General features: G+C 41.1%; 1 protein-coding gene across 1 annotated transcript in view; it reads left to right on the top strand.

Annotated features, from left to right (window-relative positions):
- Positions 1–17,743, top strand: part of PLB1 (phospholipase B1) — an 82,727-nt gene that overhangs the window by 23,450 nt on the left and 41,534 nt on the right. Inside the window, exons 15-28 of the mRNA XM_068939593.1 lie at positions 1,232–1,300; positions 2,112–2,192; positions 3,649–3,715; positions 4,707–4,765; positions 5,789–5,862; positions 7,267–7,310; positions 8,114–8,222; positions 8,498–8,549; positions 10,827–10,907; positions 12,477–12,542; positions 13,260–13,360; positions 15,772–15,853; positions 16,628–16,732; positions 17,394–17,489. Of these exons, the coding sequence (XP_068795694.1) occupies positions 1,232–1,300; positions 2,112–2,192; positions 3,649–3,715; positions 4,707–4,765; positions 5,789–5,862; positions 7,267–7,310; positions 8,114–8,222; positions 8,498–8,549; positions 10,827–10,907; positions 12,477–12,542; positions 13,260–13,360; positions 15,772–15,853; positions 16,628–16,732; positions 17,394–17,489 (1,086 nt within the window). The remainder of the gene's footprint in view (positions 1–1,231; positions 1,301–2,111; positions 2,193–3,648; positions 3,716–4,706; positions 4,766–5,788; positions 5,863–7,266; positions 7,311–8,113; positions 8,223–8,497; positions 8,550–10,826; positions 10,908–12,476; positions 12,543–13,259; positions 13,361–15,771; positions 15,854–16,627; positions 16,733–17,393; positions 17,490–17,743) is intronic.

The raw sequence follows: 17,743 nt of genomic DNA on the forward strand, positions 1-17,743 counted from the left end.
AATAACAACCCCTTCACCATCTTGTAGGAAGAGAAACAAAGACCAACAGATAGGAGTATTATTAATCCTCCATGCAGAGTTGGAGTGCACTTCTGTTATTGTCTAACACATGTAAAAATGTAGATAAAGAAGCAGCTCTGAAGGTGAGATAAATTAGCAAGCTTTTAGGTAAGTGAGCTGCAACCACTACAGGACTGGTGTGTGACCTTTAAGGTGTAATACTCCATATTTTTGTGTGAGACATTTAAGGTGTTATATTCCATATTTCTGACTTTGCAGCGCAGGGAGTACATAAATATAGGGCTCACAGGCAGCACAAATGTATCACCAAATAGAAGATTTTTGGTTTTCCATTTACGTTGGGGATTTTGTGCTTTCGACCTTTCAGGTAAAGCAGTGTGGACTTATCCAAACCTTCAATGTATAATCTGAGTCAAACCTGAATTTTCTGAGGAGCTTCAATAAAATCATTTTTCTGCAAAGCTTCAGTCTACTACAAGTTGCTTTTTCTCCCCCACAAAAGTCCATGAGTTTCTTGTATATCTTTATATTAAAACTACGGACTGTGGAAAGACAAAGAAAGGTCTCCCAGCTGTGCCTATCAAGCGTTACTGACCACAGCTTTCACAACCTAGAGGTAGAAAAAGAATGTATGTGACAGATGAGGTCTGGGAAAACGGATAGACCACTGCAAAGGGTTGTTACCTGTCAGCTGAATTCTTCTGCTCACTTGCACCAAAACTAAGGAGGGAAGTAAAACTGGCCTGTTAATCCCAGCAGAGTTTAAACTACATCCCATAAGAGGGTAAAAACTAATCATGGAGATGGTTTAAGCTGTGCTCCTCTAGAGGATATCTGTAGTTACTGTGGTTGAGCTGATAATTTGACTGCTAGCAATCAAGTTATTATTTATGTGGTCTAAAACCAGTGCCTGATGGGAGGAACTTACGGGCCAGCATTGTCAGAGAGCAGAGTTAGTGTCGATGGCTGCTTTAATGATGAAGGAGTGATGGTCAGATCATGTGAGAGGCCTTGTTTTCACTTCCTTATTTTGTAGATATGCATGTGGCGTGTTATGCACAGATTAACATTAATCATAAGCAAAACAAGTTTCTAAAGTATATGAATCTGATGGAAAACTCAAGGCACTAAAGCCTTTGAATTACTGCTGCTCTCCCTTCCTTCCCCCTCATAGCACGTGTAAAAATTTTTGTGTTTTGTCCTTTTCCAGATGGAGCCAGTCGGACAGAAGAAGCCTTATGATTTCACAAAAATGCTTCAGGTCCTGTGTCCATCTCAGGTAAAGGGACTTCCTTATCACTTTGAGACTTTATTTACTCTTTACAGAATTTCCAGGTTTTCATATACTGTTGCCTTATTCTGAAGTTCTTGGGAATGTGTACTTTCCCACTGCTGAAAATTTAGCATTCCTAAAGTTCACTGATGCAGACACTTTATCTTATAAAGACAAAATTTTGAAAACAGAACTTCTGAAAAAGTTTTTAGTTAAATCCTCTTACCGTGTCGGATATTTTTTTTTTGATTCAAAAGATGGTCAGCTAATCTGAATTCATTAACTGTGAATACCAGAGAGGCATTATCAATACAAAATCAGTTTCAACGATAAAATTCAGTCCACGTATTTTATATAACTTTTGCTGTCTATCACTTGACTCTGTCTTCTGTAAGATTTGACTATTTTAGTCCTAGTAGCTGTTAATAGAGCAGTACTGTCTTCAGGGTCTGAACATCTCTGAGGTTCAAGCAACAGGCTCTGGAGCTTTTGTGCTTCTAAACATTGATTTCAGTAATTTGAGAGTGATAAAATATTACTGGCATCCGAAACCTTCACTGAACAGCAATTAAAGCATTACAGAAACTGATTTGTCTCTTTTGTTTGATGTTACGTTTCAGGCAAGAGGTAGTGTTATGTCTAGGGATTACCAGTACTTAATCTTTGGGTTTAACCTGGTTTACTTCATTAGTGAAATGTTCATTGAAAAATTAATGCTATATAGATTGTATTCTCTTGGAAAACTGATCTAGAAGACTTCAGCATCAGCTGAGTGTATTTCCACTACTGTTAGTAAAAAATACTCTTACCTCTGCAGGAAAATCCGTATTTGTTCACGTATAAGAATAGTAACTACTCATCTTTCCCAGTGACATCAAACACCAAAGAAACATCTCAGGTATAGTAAGCCTGTTTGTAGCATATGGCCTAAGTACATTTCAGGGAGTTGGGAAGGTGGGTGGAAGTGTGTTGTAGTTTAGTTAAACAGCGTTACCAGGGAAAACAACGCAGAGCCCTAACTCTTTATTTCCATGCTTACAAGTTACTAAATAGTCAGGCACATAATGGCACACTTTCTTGATGGATTTTGTAGGGTGTGAATCAAATCAGATGTCTTCAGTCCGTCTAAAGTCTTGTCTTCATGGCTAAGAGCCCTTTTTTTTTTTTTTTAAACTTCTGGATAACAATGTTAACTTCCCTGTGATAAGAAGATAGTGAGAACAGGGACCGTTAGTCCTGCTGTGGAGAAAACATGACACCACTGTGGAGATCTGATTTAATCTGGCTTACCCATTAGTAAAACAGAAGAACAAAGGATTTTTCTTTTTAGTTTTTCACAAGGTAATTGCAGCTGTTGAGAGATAAAAAGCATGCTTTTTCAGTCATGAGGTATTGTGATTTTGGAGGCACCAAATTCTGCTCAAAGAACTGCAGAGGGGAGGTGATAATGCATGGAGATGAAGCATTATCATCTTCTTGCCCCTAGATATGGTGTCTAGACTGTATCTGCACTCAAAATGGCATATATGTCATTGGAATGGCACTGTACACTTCTCTACTCATTTTAAAATAACTATCTGTTTTGTTATGATATAGACCTGTGTATGGGACAACTCATCTGATTTTTTTAGTCATACCTGTGATGTAAGGTGATAAGAAGCAGCACTGTTTTGGGGGGAAGATAAACAAAGACAAACTGGAGCAGTGGGGCAAGATAGCAAAGAGTCTTCTCCTCAGGCAAATTAACCTACCTGACTGCCATGGAGAGATCTGAAGCAAGTGCATGTCCTTGGGTCTCATGCCACGGTCCACTCACGTTGGCATACTGCTGTCAATCTTCACGAACAGTAGCGCTTGGAGCGCACAGAGAGACCAGAGTGCATGTAAGCCCAGGGCTTTCCTGGAAATAAGCCCAGTTGCCGAGGCACGTGGGGCTGCACGCAGAGAAGGCAGGTAAACAGCCTGCTGGCAAAGGCAGTTTGATGCTGGGATAATCCAGGGATGTTCATAAAGTCATTAGGAGGAAGATACGAACTCAACAAGCTCAGAGTACAGGCACGCAAGAAGTGATGCGGTTGGGTATAGTGTGACACGGCATCTGAAATAACTAGCCCTTCTGACAGGCAGGGCAGTGTGGCAGTAATATGGCTGTGCGGTTTCTTAGTAGATTAAGCCCGCGCCCACCTCAAAAAAGGCGCTTGTAGGCATGGCCTGGGGAAAGTTGGAGTTGGGTAGATGCATAAAAAATACACGGAAAATTCATGTATCTAATGCTCTGAAGCATAAATGGTTTATCACAAACTAGAGCATAAACGGTCTAATAATATCAAGTCTTGCACTGCCTGCCTTCCTAGGAAAGGAGCTATGGAACAAGTATTCCCTGTTCTGGCCGTGGTCCCTCCGATACGGTCCCAATGTCAGGTACATCATTATGCAATTGTATTGTAGAACCGCTTCAACAGATGATAGAAGGGAAACAAGGGCTGGTTTTAGTTAGGAAGGATGCACTTTTTTTTTCCTGTTATTAGCAGTGCATTCTATTTATTGTGTCTTTGAAATGCTTTTTTGAGCAACCTGAAGAGTTTTATAGCAGGAGTCCAGTCGTCTTCAAGGATGGTGAAAGCTTATGCAACTGCATCATGCATATATGAACAAAAAAGTGACAGTGGAAAAGACAGGAGGGAGCTGGATACCTCAGCTGAACTGCGTGCAGAAGCAGTAAAGCTGCATATGACCCCAGCTCCTCCAGCTAGTGATCTCAAAGCATACTGTTTTTCTTCTTAGAAAACATGGCCTCCATGCAATTCGGGATCTGTCCTCAGGAACTCCCACTCTGACTGGTCCCAAGTTCCCTCAGGTGGCCTTGTTTATAAATAGGATGTTTTTACATACTTTCTCTGAAGTGAAGCTTAATTTGAAATGTGATTCTTAATGGCCAATTAAATAAAGATATTTATCTATTGGGCAAAGTATGGAGTAGGGATTTGGGACTCTTGTTAGTTCAGTCTGGGGAGCAAAAAGCCATGGGGAATCTTGCCCCAGATGCATTTGTGTCTTCTCTTAGAAGCTACAATGGTCTTAAAAATTCCATGCTGCACGGTTACTGCAGCTGTGCCTGCATTTTAGCTATTTCCACAGGCTAAAACAAGTTTGAGTAAGCGTAAGTATGAGAGTGAAATCCCGCTGCCTCCCTTGTCACTATAGCTAATGCGCAGCTATGGTACAAAGGATCATCTCTGTTCTGATGACTGTCAGTATCTGTCATTCTAAGTTGATGTGATCATGAATATTAAAATACATTTCCTGCAATGCTTTTTGCCTATCCTAAGGAAAGGTTCTGATATGCACTGCAATTTGAAATTTCCTTTCTTTCCTCCCTCCTTTATACCACTTTTTTTTTTCCCCCCCGAAGTTCATAATTTGAGACCAGCAGATATTCAGGTGATTGCTGCCCTGGGAGATTCACTCACGGTAAGTAAAAATTGCTGAACAACTGTCACTTAAGCAAGTAATAAAAAAGCAGTTCTGAATTTTAATCAGAAAGAGTAAATACATACAGTTCTACCCTCTTGGGCCAAACACATTTTTCATGCATTCTTTTCTATACTCCACCTTGACTAATCAGTTCATGAGTCTAGTGTGTACAGTTCCCATTTAAAGTCCACAAGAGTGCTGCACAAGGAAGAATTGCAAGATTAGATTGTATAGCAGCAAAAACACCCTGCTAGAGTGAACTTGCAACAGTTGATTTTCATTATTGATTCTAGACAGCTCCCTAGGTATTTGCCTTTGAACCTATTAGTAAGCAGCATAAACAGAAAGAACAAACTCTGCAGCTAACGTATATAGATATATTACCATTCTATAAAGCCATGTCCATTTATACTAACTAAATATTTGAGTCAAATTGCAATCGATCATCAAGTGTGTTAAGTGTAACTTACCTAGAGAATTTTTTTAGAGCTGTTCCTAGGCTATCTATAATGGTTACTCCTAGACTGGCTGTGATTCTCCAATCAGTGATTGTTTCACTGCTCGTATCGTGTTTCATGTTTCCTTACGTTCTATAATAATTGCTACATTAAATCCTTGTAATCTCCTTTTTTTCAGGGAAATTGGGAGTGGGAAGAGGGAAAATTACTGCTTTATAACGCAAGGGATATTATAATAAACTATACATTCAGGACACTGCTATCTTATTTATTCCTTATGTAAATTTAGAAGTATTTGAACGTTTTGAACTTTCTCAGCCACTTTTCTGCCACTTGATCTAATCAAGAAATTGATAGAAGAGGATAAATCACTGGAGCAGAGTTGAAATACCCTTAGGCCTTGATCCTCCTGAGAACAGAGATCTGGTATACTTTGGGAAAATTTTGTAGCTTGCCTCATTAACATCCCTTTAAATGATTTTTGCTATGATCAGTCAGAGAGCTAGTTACTGTAGCAAGCCTTATTTTCTGAAGGTGAACTCCACTTCTCTTCTGCTTGTAGGCAGGTAATGGGGCAGGATCAAAACCCCATAATGTTCTGGATGTCATCACTCAGTACAGAGGTATTTCCTGGAGGTGAGTCCCCAGAATTCCCCCCAACCAGAATCCCTTTGTTTTATGGGGTGAAAAATCTCCGTTTTTTTTTAGTTCATGATAGGCTTGCTTGTTCATGTAACAAATCTAGACTTGTGGAGAGTGAGTTTGACTTCACACCAAGCATGGAGGCACCTGCTTGTGCCTTTATTTGTGGTAAAGAAAATGTTGAAACTAGCAGCCATTTAGAGGAAGGTGTAGCACGGCTGGTACAAGCCTGGATAAATGGGTGAAATGGGGTCTTTGTTAAGGTGGCCTCTTTCTCCTCTCATCTCTGTAGCCGTTGCAAAGGGGATTTCTAGATCTCAGTGCAGTTGCACCACTTTTGCATTCAGTACTTCTGTTCCTGCCTTTTCTATAGCTTTTCTTTTCCAAGTATGGCCCGTGTTGTCCATCTGTCTTATTCAAATGGTCCAGAATGGGATCGTTTTTGCTGCTATTTCCTACACAGTCTCTAGTTTCTTGACCCTCTCCCAGTTTTACTTGCATCATGTGGAACAGCTCAGCAGTTATTGGTTAGTAGACTTTTACTTATGCAGCATTTTATTATACAGGCCAAAAAGCCATACTGAAGACAGACAATCATGTGCATTTATTTTTCTGCAACTGTATGATTTAACACTTTGTTGTCAGACTGACTTTTCCGACCATTGTTTCTTACTTAGTGAGACACTGCAGCTGTAGAGAGGTTTAAACAGGCACTAAAGTACTTCAAACTGTTCTATTTTAAGTTAAAGGGATATTAAAGAGATAAATCCAGCTCTTTATACCTTGGTCTTTAATAGTATTCCACTGACACTTGTGGAAAAACAGTTACAATAGCATTACTTTATAATACAAAGAATGATAAAGAACATACAGACAAATAGTGAATTTTGCCAGTCTAGTAGTAGTCTGCCAACTGAGTGGGGTTGGGAAGAAGGTGCTGACTGTTCTTATCGGGTAAGGTAAAACATCTACCTTTAGAACTTGTGGCAGATAGAATGGATTTATTAACTACAAATGGAAGTAATAAAGATTTTAATGGGGATAACATTAGCAAAAATGATGGAAGTTATCTGACTTTTTAAAATTCTTACTTCTTTCTGCTACATTTAATATATGCTAAAGCATATGAGAGAATAGAATGAGCAGTTACTGTGCAAGGTTTTTAATATGATGGTTATGATAGTCTCTAAGTTTGTGACCCCATTGATATGCACACAAACAGCTTGCTTTGACTTGTTCTCTTTACTAAATAATATCTTGGGGGGGGGGGGGGTGTCTCTCTGTATATTTGTTTGTATCCAGAAACACCATAAGGGGGAGCTCTCTTACTTAGTCCATTACCTTAAGAAGTCCATCATATTTTGGAATATTTTTTTCTTGCTTATTTCCTTTTAACAGTGTTGGAGGAAATGAAAACATAAGCACAGTCACAACACTAACAAGTAAGTGCCTTCTTCTGTAAACCTGATAGATACGTGGAGCTGTTTATTAATTTATAGAAAAGACAAGAAGGAAGACTTGCAATCTGCAGCATGGCAGAACCAATCCCTCTTTATTCAATGTTGACTGCTGAGTAAAAGTTGCTTACCAGCCAGATTGCAGTTTGTTGTGCATGACTTTAACAATGTATTTTGTAATTTCTAAGGGTTTTGGCTGTTTCTGCTGGTTGTAATTCTGCCCAAACTGGGTTTGGGGTAGATGAATCAAACACCTTAGATCATAGCCTAAATTAACTATTTTGACTATATGGGAAAGCTGTAACGTGATTCTACTCCTTCCTAAAACACGACCAGATTTTACCCACTTTTACACGCTTTAAAGGTCGGGGCGTTACTGGATCTGGGATGTTCATAAGGCTTGTTTACAACCTAAGATCTGGAAGGGAATCTAGGTCTTCGAGGTTAATAAATCTGCGGAGATCAGACTAAAGGATTTTATTTCAACCCTTCTACAGTTAATGTGAGAGAGCATGAGAGCGTCCTCCTGGGTCCAGGGTTGCTTAGCCTTGCTTACTACGCAAAACGACGTTGCTAGCTAAGATGGTCATGCTAAGTCACAAACGTTTGAATTCATGCAATTGAGCAACCTGAAGGCAAGATAATAGTAGTATCATGACAAATCTCCATCTTTAGTGTGTATAGAGGTTTATTTTTAATAAAGTTGCTCTTTTATTAAGGTATAATCTTTATAACATCCTTTGTTACCTGCTGAAGCAAGCAACCTTTCAGGGTACTCTTTTCTGCAGATATTCTTCGTGAATTCAATCCTTCCTTGAGAGGATATTCCACTGGCACTGGAAAGGAGACTACAGAAAATGCTGCCTTCAACCAAGCTGTGGCAGGCAGTCGTGCGGAGTAAGAGGAAAATTCTTTTATTTTTAATAGAAAGCTGACTTTTCTTTAAGGTTTAGTTTCAACTGCAAATGGCCCGAACCTTAAACGTTGGCAGGAGTGCAGTAATACTGATGGGCCTTCTTTCAGTAATCAAGTCCATCATCCAGCAAACAACAAAAACTGGAGTTTCCTAGGTTGTTTAGCCCTTATTTGAAGGGTGCCCATACATCAGCTTTCCTCTTTTCCCTGCTATCTGTGCAGGATTCCTTCATTTTTTTTTCTTTTTTTATGTTCAGGGATGTCCCTGCACAGGTTAGAAGACTGGTGGACCGAATGAAGAATGATTCTGTGAGTTTAACATGTCACAAATTTCTTTAGGAGGATGAAGTTAAGTGATGCCATTAGTTTCTAACAGCACAGCAGGCCAAGAGTACGTGCTGAACAAAGCTAGGGGCCCAGCAGCGTGCAATGGCATATTCCTCAGTGCAGAGTGTGCCTCAGCACACGATCAGCTAGAGCTTTGTGTTAGCTACGTTTGTACAAGCATGTGATAGTTATCTTGCTATGAAACCCAGCTAACTGTAATCTCACTATCGTTTTTACTGCAAGATAACTGGTACGTTCAGTGCTATAGCCTCTCCTCCCAAGCCACCTCGCCCTTTAAGACTACAGAACCTTTTGTCTGCTAGCATGTTACTGTGGTGCTATTAATTACCTTGCAAGCACATGTTTTTGCTAGCCTGTGAAGATAGGCACTAGGCTGTTGAGGACAAGCTTTCCAAACTGTAGATATGGTGTGAATATATGAAGTGAGGAAAGGGCTTGTTTTCTTTCAATTTCTTTTGATTTGTTGCGGATGAGTGAGGAGTGATGCACTTCATTTGCAAGAGAGAAGCAGCAATACGTTTTATTGAGGTAAGATAGCGATTTAACAAAGTTCAATCATAAATAAGACAGTGATTTAACACGGGTCGATGGTAAAGTTCACCCAGTCGTTTACTGCGTGGAGGACAGGTCAGATGAAAGTGTGGAGGAGACCCTCCTGTTGAGTCATGAGCTTCAGAATGGGCTTTCTAAGCCTCTTCTCAGAGGAGTTTGGGTGCGCTGGATGCAATCTGAGTCTCAGATTTGGTCAGTGGCTTACGTCTAAGGATTATATGCACATTCAATCAGAAATATAACTTAGCAAAGTTTGTAAAGCTGATTTTCTGACTGACACGTTCGTTGTTGGGAGTCATTTGATTAATGGTCTGTAAAGCATATATCGGGCTGAGGACTGCTTGCAGATTTTTCACCTCAGCTACTGCTTTGAGTGTTTGCTATTTGTAAATTGGCAATTATGCTAAGTCATCAGTGACCTAAGTTGCATGACGTTATTTTGGCTTGCTGATTGTGCATTTGGAAAGCAGCCAAAAAGCTTTCACGATAACTATGTGTGCATGTTTAAGATAAATGTCCTGGTGAAAGCATGTTGGCAAAAACATTTGCAGCACCTTCCTTTTCAGTGCACTTTCTTGTAAACGAGATTTCACTCTTGTGGCTGTATCTGAAATGAGATTAAAAGGGATAAGCAGTTAACAACTAAGCAATTGGATGATTTTCGTTCCAGGTTTCTAAGCAGTATTCTGTCATATTTATTGGCTTGGAAATATCACATGAAAAACAAGTGCAAATGCTTTTTCTCTTGAGTAATTAACTAGAAGGGATGTTCATATTAGAGATGACATATCTTTGATTTTAGAGCTTCTTTATCCTCTTCCTAAAACACCTATTTAGAGCAGGAGGAAAATTCTCCCATCAGACTATTTTAATGTGCATAAGTAAGTTTTGAGATCAAACCACCAGGCAGGGGGGGTTTTACCAGCTGGGATATATCATATTCTGCCTTAGAAGTTAGATGCTTTTAACTCACTTGAGGCTGATGTTCTGTTGCTGCTTTTCCTAGTGGTGTTGGGCACTGACGTTCAAGTGTTAAGATACTGAGTGCCACAGCAGGTACATAGTACTAAGCATATCTGAGCCTTTCTTCACAGCTAAGAAGGTATGTGTTTACTGTGGCATAATTACTATGCATTAGCTGTGCCTTTGCAAAATCCTTCCAGAGAAAGTGCTCTAATTTTTGCCAATATTGTTTGTTACAGTCGAAACTGCCCCTTTCTTCTTCGCAGTGTGTCTCATAATAAAGCCAAAATATTTTGTCCTCCAGGATTTTCCAGCAGGACAGCTGCATTATTTATTACACAGTAAAACATATGCCACCTTTTTTGCAGTGAAGATGTATTCCCAGAATTGCCAGAGGAGTCAGTCAGTGTATACATAAGCTATTACTAAGCGAGATGTACAGATGGAGCTTGCGCAATAGTTTTCTCAAGTTTTGTGTGGTACTATTGAAATTGTAAAGCAACAATTGTGAACTTATTTGCGTCGGCATAGTTTCTCCTCACGGTCATGACCGTAAATTCGTTTTGCTGGGAATACACCTAGAAAACTATAGCCAGGCCACCAGAGAAATGTTAAATTTCTCTTTAGTATGTTGTCTGGCCATCTTCATTATTATTTTTTTCCCTTCACAACTTTCATTCCTTTTTTTTTTTTTTTTTTTTTTTTTTTTTTTAATATGTGCAGAGAATACATTTCCAGACTGACTGGAAGCTTGTAACACTCTTCATAGGAGGAAATGACCTATGTGGATACTGCAGGGATCCAGTAAGTCCTCAGTCGCATGCAGCGTGAGACGGGCCGGGCTGGCCTGGGCGCTGGGTCTGTCTGCACCACAGTGTGTGAGAGGGCAGAACACAGCTGGGTAGGGACACTAGACCAAAATAAGGTAGAGTAATGGTATGTGATTGCTCTGTGACCTTCAGGTTGTTCAACCTGTTATGATAAACACAGCAATATCTTCAGGACCCCTGTAAACTACATAACTGTGGCTACTTTGCCTTGCTATTAACTAAGATAACTTTCCGTTGATCTAGCTGCTTTATCACCTGTAGATAAAAGATATTGCCAAGGTTAAGCCCTCTTGCTTGGCCCTGTGCACACTCACGTGTCTAGCGTCTCTCTTAGTGCTCTGTTACTGGCTTCAGTGCTGTGGGGTGGTTCTGCCAGCAGCTGGTGCTGATGCTATTAAACCTTCAGGTAACCTTTGTTTTGTGTGATTAGAGAGGAGATGAAACACTGTGGTAGGCCTCTCACATAGTGATGAGACCTTATTGTTTTACCTACTTAAAAGCGGTAGAGCACATACTTCTTGCTCCGCATGATTAGTTTCAGATAAGGGAAAAACAACAAAGAAGCACAATGAGATGGTTCTGAAACAATGAATGAGCAAATTAACTATTCCTACCTTCTGCTCCTGACTCAGACAAAAAAAAAAAAAAAAGGCTGTTGCACATAAAGATAAATGGCAGGGAGATGTCATGCCTGCATTCAAAGATCAGAATGAAGCAAGCTGCTTTTATGTTACGCAGCTACAACTAGTGCCAACCACAATGCTCTGGGCGAGCTGTGGTTTAGGAAATAAGGGACCCAGACTGTTTTACTTTGTAAAGTAGGCCAATGAGGCTCGCAAGGAACTTCTGCGTGAAACTAGATCAAGGAGAATTAAGGCTGAAGATGAGGAAAGAAAAGACGCTTCTAATACTGAAGTCTGTTCGACTGTGGAGCATGTTCTTTGCTCCTCATATGAAGAAATAGAAGTCAAATTGCTGGGGATAATGAAATTGGACTGTTCAAACCACTCAGATTGAACAGGGAAATTTTGTCAAGATGAGGCAAGTATACAAACTGATCTCATTTCCAGATATGCCTCTAAGTTTCTTTGGTACATCTCTGCACAGGATACAGCTTTGCCAGTTATTCCTGGGAGGAAAGGAGCGCAGAGGAGGCATATTGCTAATATTCCATGCACCACAAACACACTTGCATTTACACAGGCTGGTCTGTCTCTATGACAGTCCCTCTGGGTGAGGTGTTAGCTGTGTTTCCAAGGCTGACCTAAGCCAGCTTGGGGATGGAGGATGTTGTGATGCTTGCTAGTTCCCCCTAAATTTGCTCCCTCCGTGCTATTCAGTGCTGCCACGTCTTTTCTTATGAGCGAGGCAGCTGTGACGGTAGCTGAAGAAGAGCAGAGACATGCCAGTTATACTTAGGACACTATTACTCTTGACCCAAGAGTGAGAAGTGCAAGTGCTGCAGTGAGAGACTCCAGCTAGCCGCTGTTGTGCCTGCTTGAACAAACTGACTGACAGAAATTCAACCCTGTTGTTTCCACAGATACGCTATTCTCCTGAAAACTACACATATAATATACAAATTGCTTTGGACATGCTTCACAGAGAGGTAAAACAAACGTTTCTAGTAATGTGGGGTGGGAGGGGATCACGTTCTGTTTGTAAAGCAGTCGGTGGTTATTGGTTGAGAATTCAGTTCCTCGCTCTCATCTGTGCAGCGCTGCTGTATGCAGAGGTGTTTGCACACAGGAAAATCTCTGAGAGACAGGGAGGGCTGGAAGAAGCATGTTACAGAAAGAACAAGGATGTGAGGAGTTCTAGCTGATGCGCTGCAGACAAGTAGCATAAAAAATACTGTAGCAAATTTGAACAAACATGCTGTTCAAGAACCGGAAAATGCATCGCTCATTCGTTATACTGCAAAATAACGCTTTTCTGATCATTCAGAGTGATATTCTGATACTCTGGATGAGGCTAAAGTTGATGATGAGACCACTCAGAGTCAGCAAGTATCTGAGCCACGCTGAGAAACACCTATAACAACACATTGGTATCTTTCTGAAATCATCATTTTCAGATGACCGGCCATCAGTGTTTGAAATGGAACTAGCCCACATAGGCAGGGGCTGTAATTTAGTATTTTAACTGTGTGGGATCAAGTATTGAGAAATTACTTCAAACATGTCTGTCGTAAATAACACAAGCTGTTTCAGTCAGCAGGCCTGTTATATTGGCACCGATCTGAAGTCTGCCATGGCGGTGGAAGGGCAAAGATGCCACTCGGTGCTCCTGATGCCAGCCCTGGCTTTGCTTGTTCTCTTGGCAGGTTCCTCGGGCGTTTGTGAATCTGGTGACAATCCTTTCTATAGCAAGCCTCCAGGAACTGTATGCAGAGAAAAGCATTAGCTGCCCAAGGCTGATCATGAGGTTTGAAGATGACTTATGTACTGCTCTCGCTGTTGCTCACAAAAAGCTGCAAGGTCTTCTTGGGAAACTTTCTCCTTAAAGGGAAAAGGTTCTAGTATTTCAGACCACCACACACCTTTCCCTGTGTATACATGTGTATCTACATGTTAATTTTTAGAGCATTTAGAAATACTAGTCTGTCTTTTCACTGTCTCTGAGCCCACTGCTTTCTCATTTTGTGCAGCTGCCATTTTAATGATTCATCGTTCATGCTGCAAGAGTTCAAGCCAAGGCAGAAGGAGCTTGGTTGTGTACTTTTGGGTCAAAGACAGAAAAGAGATTCAGACACAGAATTTTAATTGATTAATCCAGTTTTATTTGTGGATTTACCTTTCTGGAACCTTAAAACTCTCCCTCTTGCTTCGGTAGTTCCTGATGTCTGTAATCTCCTTGCTGGTTATTAGTTGTAGCGTTAATTACTCTCCTGGGTAGAGGTCTGGGATGCTTCCTTGCACTACCTCTTGCTCCTTGGCTGACTGATCTTCACAGGTCAGCACAAATGCCTAGCTGAGACGGCAGGTCTGCGACTCGGGCAGGGCCCAGAGAGCAAAGGTGTTGTGCAGAGTGTGGGCTGAGCTGGGCAATTGCATCAGCCCTGCATGAACTCCCTTCTTCCTGGCTGTGGGCAGGAGGAGAGAGAGGAAAGGAATGGGAAACGGGAAGGAAGAGAGGACTAGAGCCCAGACGCAAGCAAACTAGGCAGTTGCCTCCAGCAACAAATTACAGGGGGCTCCAAGACATCCTTGTTTCTACTGCCTGCTTTGTTTGTGCAATGCCCTGTAAAACGGAGATGGTAGCTGCTGCTGTGACCGAGTGTGGTTAACCTGGGTTGGAGGCTAGAGTCTTGGAGAACTACAGGATCTCCTGTATCCGGCCACCTCACTAAAACATCTGCTTTGTGACTGTCTGGCTGGATCCCGTCAGCCACAAGGGACTCCGCAGCCTGGCAGCACCTGGCTGGGCTAGCACGGATGCCTGAAGGGCCCCGCAGAAGAAGGCAGTTTTACAGGAGGAACGTAGCTGCAAATCTCTTGCTGTGAGTTAAGGGCTCCATGGTGACTGTCAAAGGCAAATTAGCTCCTAAACTCAGAGTGCTGGTGCTTCAGATATCCTGTTGTAAATTTTTCTTTAGTAAAGGTTCCCGGATAGAGTGCATGCATATTTCAAGATCCTAGTCCTCATGCAAGGATATAGTTAGTGGAGCCTGTAGGATTACATTATCTCAAGAAACGATGGTGGGGAAGGTTACAGGTATCAAGCGTCATGCTGAATTTAACATGTTCCTGTCTGGCAGCAAGCCAAGTTTACAGGGTACTAAGCAGACCTTATGTAGAATAATAAATGCCATGGAGCTGATTTGAAGAAGTACCCGAAAGAGGCTTTTGTTCCTGAAAGCTTGTTTCTTTTATTTCCAAGAATAGCCAGTAACCTAAAAAAAAAAAATCTCCCCTAATTTTGCCTAGCTTATGTTACCAAAACACTTCTGAAAATACCACTTAGCTTTGTACTGTCTTTCATATAGATGTCCTACAGAAGTAAATCATGTTAGTTACTCTCCATTAAGACTTACCAGTTTGGAGGTAGGGATATGTATATTCTTGATACATAATAACTACACCACTGTAGGAGGTATTTTTCTAGGAGCTCCCTCAGGGATGCTTTATTATGATCACATGACAGGTTTTTAAAAAAGAATGATTTGTTCCTGTTTGGGTATCTCAGGTGATAATGATGTGTGTCCAGGAAGGGAGAACAACAGAAGGAAAAAAAAATCATGTGCTGGAAGGGTCAAAACTGCAGGAAGGGATAAAGGTGACCAGCGCTAGTTCATGGAAACTTAAAATAGCTCAGTTTGGAAGGGATGTCTGGGGTCATCTTCTCTGACCTTGCTGTGCATGGGGGTTTCAGCTTCAAGTATAGAGCAGGTTGCTCCAGGCTTTGTCCAGTCAAGTTTTGAATCCCTCTAGGGATGGCGATTCTCCAGCATCTCTCTCTGGGCACTCGTTCTGGTGCTCCACCACCCTCAGTGTGAAACTCACTGCCACTTGTGACCACTACAGCAGATTAGAACAAATTTGTGGAAACTCCATCCTTTAGTATACTTGTATAATTCTACTGAAGCAAATCATATTGCACAGGTGCACCTACAAATAGTTTTTTGCTTGCTTGTAACCTTTTCCTTATTTTATATGCCTGAATTCATCCTTTATAAATATGTGTTTCTGCTCAAGAATTGTGGATATGAGCAAACTCAGAAGAGAGTCAATGTTATCATTGAGTAGTCTTTCAAAAAATCCCCCTTCAGAGAAACTTTTTACTCTGCAGCTTTTCAGCAAGACAAGCAGATCTCAGAATATTGTTCCTTTCTGCAGGAGTTTATGCCCTTGTGTACTAAACTATGATGGCAATTCCAGCGAATTCAATACATTGATCTCCTTCAATAAAAAGTATCAGGTAAGGCAAATGGAATTTTTAAAAGATTAAACATAGTCCTTCTGTTCTTCTCTCCTAGCAGTAGTCTCTTTTTGTTCTACTGGGAATAATAAACAGACAGTTTTATCAGCGATACCAGGCTCTGTTGGAAATGACTTGATCAAGGGACCACTGAAGGGGTATTTGGAGCTGCAGGACAGTTTCTGTTCACTTTAATGACATTTTACAGTGGTGATTTTAAAAAAAAAAAAAAAAAAAAAAGGGAGGGAGGCAGGGGCAGATAGGAGGAGGCTATTGGGTAATTGTACAGCTCAAGATCTTTACAACTCTAATTCAATGAAATAACAAAGCAGATAAGGAACAACTTGTTAAAGAGCCATAGAAAGTAGAGTATATCAGGGAACTAGCAGTTTTTTGACAGCTTATCTTGTTGGAAATCAGATTAAGTCAAAGAATGCGATAACTCAAGAATGAACCTCAGGGATGGCATGCCAGCCAAACTGAGGATACTTCAGTGCTTCTGGAAGAATCTGGTTTTTGATGGAAAATCTAGTTAATGAGCAGGGCCCTGCCTATGTCAGGTAACAATCCACAGGCTGCCTTTTTGCGATGAAATCTGAAATAAGTGTTTCAAACCTCTGCACTTGCTGCCTGGCATAGGCTGGAAGTCACAGTCACTTCTCAGTTTCTGCGCTAGGGTGGAGGAATCCCTGGATGAGCTGTAAGTTACTGAGGGCCCCAATGATCTGAATGTAAGAGAAGGAACAGTGACAACTTTTTTTACTCTCTCTTTAGGAGAGAACCCGCCAATTAGTGGAGAGTGGAAGATATGACACTAGGGAAGATTTCACTGTGGTTTTGCAGCCATTTATGATGAATGTCAGTATGCCAAAGACACAGGTAAAAAGCAACAACAACAACAAAAAAACCCCTACATCCAATCCAAATGCCATTCCCCTGACTTCTCAAAATTGCCTTTGCTGTAAATGTGACCAGCATTATGCTGGGTTAATAATTATTGTATTCTGTAGCGCTAACATCCAAAATTGCAGAAAGCACTTATGGAATAGCTTGGAAAAAATGGGAAATACGAATATGGGCTTTGAAGACCCCATTTGGGGCACGGAAGCCACTCCCCTGCAATCACAGACAGTCATGCAGTAGATATTTAGTTCAAAGTTCACCAGGGAACACTCAACCCACACCCCTGACACATCACCAAGTCCCTTCCAGTATTTTGGCAAATGGAAGAATTTTAGTATCGAAACAAATGCTACAAAAAACTACAAGGTGTGAGTGTCAGGAGAGATTAAGAATGTGATCAATTATCTGTGCCCAGATATTCTGTACCCAGAATCAGGATTGTCTGTGTTCCTTATAACCCTGGAAATCATGTATTAAAAAGCTTTAAAGGGCTTCTCAGTTCTGAGTTACAAGTGCTCGCTGGCCTGGTTCAGTTACCTTGGTCTCAAAGGCCTTTGTGGCTACTTTGGTTAAAAATCAGCTGGGATGTTGCACTGGAAAAAAGAGGGGGTAACGCAACCCTTGTTTCATTCTCCAGGAGGGGTTGCCTGACAGTTCATATTTTGCCCCTGACTGTTTCCACTTCAGCCAGAAGAGTCATTCCCAGGCCGCGCGTGCTTTGTGGAACAACATGGTAAGATTCCAAAGGTTATCTTGGTTATTCCTCGTCTTCTCTGCCTGGCCTTTGGCAGTAAAAAAACCTAGGGAAGCTCTAAGTAGATAGCCCTATCTCTTCTGAAGTGATAGTTGCCGTTACAAAGGAAAAGAGGGTTCATCTGAAGGAAAGTCACTTCAATTATTAAACCACCCGTATCAAAATAGTACATCCCAAGACATGCTAAGGCTATGGGTGTTGGACTTCTCTCAGGAGATAATGCGTACCTGGCG

Source organism: Struthio camelus, chromosome 3 (genome assembly GCF_040807025.1).
Source record: "Struthio camelus isolate bStrCam1 chromosome 3, bStrCam1.hap1, whole genome shotgun sequence".
Lineage (NCBI taxonomy): Eukaryota > Metazoa > Chordata > Aves > Struthioniformes > Struthionidae > Struthio > Struthio camelus.